The 7,500-nt window shown below is 36.0% G+C and overlaps 1 protein-coding gene across 1 annotated transcript in view; it reads left to right on the forward strand.

The window, feature by feature from the left end:
* Nucleotides 1-4,826, forward strand: part of LOC135202638 (fibrillin-1-like) — a 28,927-nt gene extending 24,101 nt beyond the window's left edge. Inside the window, exons 10-11 of the mRNA XM_064232132.1 lie at nucleotides 1,886-2,068; nucleotides 4,200-4,826. Of these exons, the coding sequence (XP_064088202.1) occupies nucleotides 1,886-2,068; nucleotides 4,200-4,354 (338 nt within the window). The 3' untranslated portion in view covers nucleotides 4,355-4,826. The remainder of the gene's footprint in view (nucleotides 1-1,885; nucleotides 2,069-4,199) is intronic.
* The last annotated feature ends 2,674 nt before the right edge of the window (nucleotides 4,827-7,500 follow it).

The raw sequence follows: 7,500 nt of genomic DNA on the forward strand, positions 1-7,500 counted from the left end.
AACAACCAAAAGGCCATAGATTTCAATGAAATCCACATATGTATATATATATATATATATTATATATATATATATATATATATATATTATATATATATGAGTCATATCACATTACCATGATTCCTATACATACATCGAGCTACAAATGTCCTTTAATATCTAATTCGCTCTACCTTGGCATTAATATATTTTCATATATGTTAACCAAAGGGGAATTTCTTATTGTCTAAAAAATTCCCCTTCGGTTAACATATGTGAAAATATATAAATTCCAAGGTAGAGCAAATTAGATATTAAAGGACATTTGTAGCTCGATGTAGTATATCATATATATATATATATATATATATATATATATATATATATATATATATATATATATATATATATATATTCTTCCTAGACTGATGATGGGGACAGAATGTCCAAAATATTACTATTACTATTTAAATTGGAATGATGTCTATGAATTGAATTTTCCGGGGAATACTTTCTTGTTTGCACTTACCTGTAGAGATTGTGATGTATTAAAAAAATAATGTCTCTAGTTTCCCAGCATCTTTTCCCACTTCTATGTGGGGTCAATGTTTCAGATAGCTTTCCCCCACCTGGCTTGGTTGGTCACATTGTCCTCTAACAGCAACTGTTTGTCTCTCAGATCTTCTCTAACTGCTTCAATCCATACACCTTCTCCCCTTATTCGGTCTCTCTCTTGCTCTCTCTCCCACCCTCAGGCACCTCCATCTGCATCACTCTCCTCCCCACATCGTCTCATCCCTTATCTCATCACAAGGGTATCCATCCCGCTGTAGTATTCTTTCCTGGGCCTTTTTGATAGTTCTGCCACTTTAGTAGTTCCTCTTAGTCTTTCATTCTTGATCCCGTCCATTTTGGTCACTCCACACATCCACCTGAGCATTTTCATCTCTACCGCATCCAATTTCTTATCTTGCGCTCTCTCTACCGGCCATGTTTCTGCTCCAAACATCAAAGCTGGTCTCACTACCGTCTAATATACTCTTCCTTTAACCTTCATGTTGATTCTGCGGTCACACAAGGCATCTGGCATCTTTTTCCAATTTTTCCATCCAGCTTGCACTCTCTGTGTTAGTTCTATATCCAAATTTCCATCATCAGCTACTGTTGAACCAAGATACTTAAATTTTTCTACTCTGTTCAGCATTGTTCCATCCATTCTCATCTTGGAATCTTGATCTTCATTAAAACTAGGTATTCATTCTTCTTTCCACTGATCTTTAATCCTCTGTCTTCTTGTACCTTCCTCCGCTGCTCGAGTTTTGACTCCACTAACCCTCTGCTAGTGCTGCATAACACAATGTCATCAGCAAACTACATGCACCAGGGGGATTGATTTCTTATGCCTTGAGACAGCACATTAATAATCAAGTCAAAATGATATGGACTTAAAGCAGATCCCTGATGTAAACCACTCATACTGGTATCCATTCAGTTAAACCTCCAACACTGCCTCTAACCTGTGTTTTTGCTCTTTCATATATACCTTGGACCAATCTTACATATTTCTCCGGTATTCCCTTAACTCGCACACACCTCCAAACCTCTTGGCGTGGGACTCCATCATAGCCTCTTCCAGGTCTATGACTACTACGTACGTGCAGCCTTTTCTGCTCTTTTCCCTTTGGTGTTTCTCCATCACCTGTCGTATGGCAAACACTGCATCTGTCGTTCCTCTTCCTGTTTGCACATCTTTAAATAACGTACTCTTCATTTCGGGCAGCTTGTTACTAAAAATGCTAAAACAAACGTAGGTTGAACATTTGGCACCAAGTGTTTTCGTACATTTGTATTAGTTTATCACATGTGAAAAAATATCGCCAGTATAATAATTACTCAAAATTTTCAGAGCAATGCCAATATGGTGCAACTTTCGTAAAGAAATTTGGAAATTGTTATAAACTCATTTCTGGGAATATGACCTTTCCTGAAGCAAATCGACGTTGTTCAGATGACTTCCTTGCCCTAGCTATCATAAGACTCGATGCAGACATTCCGACCATGACTTCATATTTCCTGTCTGGCATTTCAGGTAAGTAGTTTGCAGTTGATTGTTGGAAAATGATGAAACATGCCTAGATAGATCAAAGATTGATAGGGGTAGCTGTTTCAAATACATAAGAACAATGATACCCTGTCAAACTTCTCTTGCATTGGAATTGAGAAGTTCACTCTCGACATGGTTCAGAAGTCACGTAAAGCCGTTAGTCTTGTTACTGAATAACCAGTGGTTCCAAGCAACGTAAAGACACCTTAAAAAAAGAGATTAAGAATGGTTGATCAAAGAATGGGTAGAATGAAAGACGAAGCTTGTCAGTTAAATAGACTGAAGCTGCAGAATATAGCTTTAAGTAGAGTATTTGAACTCAGATAGCAAAACAAAGTTAGAAATGATAGCGAACGGAAATTTCATCAGTAGATGAGATAAAGATGAGAGGGAGATGGAGGTGGCTAAGGAATGTCCTTTGCACAAATCCCGGCAGAATAGTATGAAACAGCCGGTCTCCTCTGGGCATCAGAAAAGATGGAAGATGCACACTAGCTTGGATGAGAATTTGCAGAACTAAGTCTTCTCAGATGCCCAGGGACATTCAAGGATTCCATGAGGCATTTGTGGAAATGAATCGTGGACCAGTGGTTCAATATAGATCTTATCCTCGTTTAACTGTCACTATGTTATCTTTGGAGCTGTCATATTCAGTTTTAATCTTACGGTAATATGAACATTTTGACTTTGGTCATGCTGTCAATATTATAATACAGCTGATAAATGCTGACTACTACTACTTGATGAAAGGGACTTTTTATGATTCCATATTCAACCCAGAACCAAGAACGTTTCCTTAAATTAGGCTGTACTGAAGAGAGCAGGCAGAAAGCTACATAGTGCAAAATACCAAGTATTTGAGAATCATTCATTTCAATAATTATGCATCCCCGACCACTAAACACTAACTATTTTCAAAATTGAGACAGTATAACTTAATGTAGTGTCAGAACGAAAAATATAAAGCCCCCTCCAATATTATCTAACATCTCATCGGTTCCGTATCACTAAATGAAATCACATCATGATACGAAATAGCCATGAAAATTAATATTGTCAAATAAACTCTGCCTCGATACTCGTCAACATTTTCAAATTATTCAGAATGCTCACGACTCAACACCAGAATCTACATTATTAAATGGTTGGCACACACTGGAAGTCCAGTCAATGAACAGCTATTCATATGAAAAAAAAAAAAAAAACTATCTTATTCAGCAGATTTCAGAAAAAAATACCCTTCCATGCATACTTTTGTATTTTTATTTTGGGACACAAATTCAGACTGCTTGGCAGAAACAATCTAAACCCGTGAAGTGAATATGAACTAGTGACCTCAGAGGAATGGTCTTATAGTTTGGAGAGTTAGGTCTTCCCGTGAGGCTCACTAGCTAGTGTCCTGCATCTGTGAGAGCAAGATGAAGACGGCTGATACAGAGAAATAGAGCACAGGTTCCTGGGGCTCAGGAAGACCTCTGGTTCAACGATCTCCAAGTGTTCAAGGTCATTCATCTCCAAGGCCTTGGGGCCATCATTTGCAAGGGTTCAGGGTCAGCGATTACAGACTCAAGTTCTATGTTATCTTAGTATCGAGAGGTTCCATTGATCCAGAAACCTTCCAGAGCCCCAGAAACCTCTGCTTCTCCTTATCAGTCTACGTTGAAGCTATCTCTAAGCCACTTTGTGGATTTGTAATTAGTAGAACTATTTCATACGACAGTCTGAAGCGTTTTCTCCCATTTCGGAATATTTTAGTAGGTAACTGAGTTGTGGTTGTATATTTAGATGTTTAATTAGAATAAATTGTGGATCGATGGTAGCAACATTTACAAATGCAGATAGAATTTAGTTGACCAAAGAAAGGTGCTCAGAGCTCAGAACACCGGTGAACTGATTATAGTTTTCTTCTTTCAATGTACTAGGAGGTTGTACAGTTGTTTGTACCTTACCAATTTGATTGTCCTTCTTATTCTAATAACAGCATACTTTGGTCGCCATGGTAGTAGTGTTGGTAGTTTATGTATCTGATAAAAATAGCTTATAATTGAGCAATATGACAGGGTAAGAAGTGATGTCGGTTACTGAGAAATGTTTTTTGTTTTTGTTTTTTCTACAGAAATGGCCTGGACTAGACGTAGCTTGTCTTACCAAGGCTCTCTTCAGGGTTCCTGCTTTGGTGTGACCTCGACCAGTAGCTCGCCTGGAGCTAAGAGTCTGCCCTGTGATTCCAGGCTGAAATACGCTATTTGCCTTGCAAAAACATACTATTAGTTTGACCAATATGCAGTGTTCTAAGTTGTCAAACAAATTCTTTTCTGCAAAAAACTATTATATCTGACCAATCTTCTAGGTGTTTTTAAAATTGTAAAACAATTTCTTATCTGCAAGGCACATTTAGATTTGAGCAATCTCCAGCGTGTTTTGAAAGTTGAAGCAATAAACGTTTACTTGCAAGGGACCTTTAGATTTGATGAATCTTCAAGGAGGTTTTAAACTTGCAAAAACAAATTTTTCTAAAAGTAACATTGAAATTCGGCCATTCTTCAAGGTATTTTGAATGTTGCAAAAATATTCTTTTCTGCAAAGAACTTTTAGGTTTCGCCACTATTTAAGGTGTTTTTAAAGTTGTTAAACAAATCATTATCTTCAATGGACTTTCAGGTTTGACCAATCTTCAAGGCGTTTTCAAAGTTGTTAAAGTCTTTTTTTATCTGCAAGCACATTTAGATTTGACCATTTTTCAAGGTGCTTTTAAAGTTGAATAAATAAATTTTTATCTCCATTATTATCATTATCATTATTATTATTATTCAGTAGATAAGACCTAATCATATGGAACAAGCCCACAGAATATTAAGGTGTTCATTACGAAGAAGTAAGAGGAGTGGCAATACAGTATTGCATTTTCTCTTGAACTTCTGAAGTTACAATTGCATGATATCCTTTGGGAGGCTGTTCCACAGTCTAATGGTGTGACGAATAAAGGACCTCTGGAACTGAGAATTTCGACAGCAAGGCTAAACATTTACTACATACTGTTCCTGGATTTAGCGAATCTGGTTGCTCTCTCTCGGCAGGAAAAGGGGATCAAGAATCTATTTTCCTTTAAACTCTCTTTTATACTTTTCCCTAATTCAGTCATTTAATACTCTGACCGAAGCTCGTCATCACCTTAGGCTTAGTAATTGAATTGTCTCTATTTTCATCTGCTCTCCTTCCATCTACATTTCTTTCTCAACTATCCCTTCAGGTCTTGTGCGAAAGACTGAACGACCTAAGAAATGACCCAGCACTCGATCTGACTACTTAGCGAATTGTGAAGGGGGGTTTCCCGTAGAGCTTCGTACTATTTCTCCTCCAGGAGGTTCAGTCTCCCAAGTCAAAGGTTTACTTCTTTTCTGCGGGACTAAATTTCAGTCAAAGGCTCCTCCAAGAGTGATACTCCGTGCTGGAATAAGGCCTCCTTAATCTCCAATAACAGCAACGTGATTTTGATTTATTACTAACCATACCACGGCCATCTTTATGATATGTAATGGCTCATTTTTAACCCTTCAGTGAGGTAGCTGCTCCCAAAAACAAAGACATTTCCTGCTTAAGTTTCTTTATATTCAATAACAAATACTTTTTCATTACATATGACATATATGGGAATTTTTTATTGTCAGGCTTTTTTTTTTATTTCTTCTAGTGTATTCATACCTCATAAATTAACGGGTTAATAAGAGAGTCGAGACATAAAGTCCCGACCCAAAGGATCCTCTGCACCGTCCCTTTGAAGCTCAAACTCAGGAACCCTCATTCTGCATGAATATAAAGAGGCTGTGAATTGAAGAATGATAATAGCTTACACATTACCAAGGCTGATAAATCCAATAGTTTAGTGGTTCTGGACAAAACTGACTACATATCACGCATGCATACTTTACTAGAAGATGAAATAACTTACAAAAAACTCGCAAAAAATCCGTTGGACCAAATAATAAAAAACTTGAATACCAATATCAAACAAATTCTTAAAGATAAAAAAGAACTTTTGTGTAAGTTAACTGTAAAGTGTCCCTCATTACCTTATTTATATGGCCTAGTCAAAATTCATAAGGAAAACAAACCTATGCGCCCAATTATTAGTACTGTAGGATCAATTGCTTATAAACTATCTAAATATCTTACTAAATTGTTATCCCCACTACTAGGAACTGTATCTAATTCACACATTCGGAATTCTCTTGATCTTGTGGAAAAACTAAATAACATTGTACTAAACCCTAGCGATATTTTTGTCAGTTTTGATGTATGTTCTTTGTTTACAAAAGTCCCTATTGACTCTGTGCTAGAATATTTAAGTAATGAACTTGTACTGCATGAATTGCCTATGTCCGTTAGTCACATAATTTCCTTGATTAAGTTATGTATTTGTGATTGCAGATTTATTTTTAATGGAGAATATTACCAACAAATATTTGGTATGGCCATGGGTAACCCTTTATCACCTCTCCTTTCAAACTTATATATAGAATTTTTTGAGAGACAACACCTCCCGAATATCACACGTGTCCCCTTAAAATGGTACCGATATGTCGATGATATCTTAGTAGTCTTACCTGTTGGTATAGATGTAAATGATTTATTGTCTAAATTGAATAATTTAGTGCCATCCATAAAATTCACTGTTGAAATTGAAAATAACAATGTCATCCCTTTCCTAGATGTGTTAATACATAGAGAATCTTTCCAATGCAAATTCAGTATTTATAGGAAACCCACAAATAATTTAACATATGTACATCTTTATTCTGGCCACCATCTTAATATTAGAATTTCAATTTTTTCTTCTATGTTCCTACGCGCTTTGCGTATCACGAGTCCACAATATCTGGACCAAGAAATAGAATACATAAAAAAGATAGGAAACGATCTCTGCTACCCACCTCATTTAACTGATTTATTTTATCAAAAAGCTCACAAAAAGTTTTATTGTGTTGCTACTAATGAAAAAGAAATGCCTAAAAATGTACTTAGCTTACCTTACTTTCGTGGTTTTGAAACCATAAAATCAATATTTAAATCGTTTAATGTTAATGTAGTGTTCTCTTATAACAATACCATTAAAGATATGCTAATTAATAATAATCCCGTAACAAATAACAACATCATTTACAAAATTCCTTGTAAGGATTGCCCATCGTTTTACGTTGGTCAGTCAAATAAAAATTTATGTGTACGTATTAAGCAGCATATGTATTCAGTTAGAACAGCCCAGACTTCAAATGCACTGTTTATCCATCTGAGTGAAAAATCTCATTGTATTAATTAGGGTGATACCTCTGTAATTGCTACATCTAATGATTATGTTTCAAGAAATTTACTGGAATCGGCAATTATACAAATCACTAATAAAAACAAACTAAATCTTA

The sequence above is a fragment of the Macrobrachium nipponense genome, chromosome 33 (genome assembly GCF_015104395.2).
Source record: "Macrobrachium nipponense isolate FS-2020 chromosome 33, ASM1510439v2, whole genome shotgun sequence".
NCBI lineage: Eukaryota > Metazoa > Arthropoda > Malacostraca > Decapoda > Palaemonidae > Macrobrachium > Macrobrachium nipponense.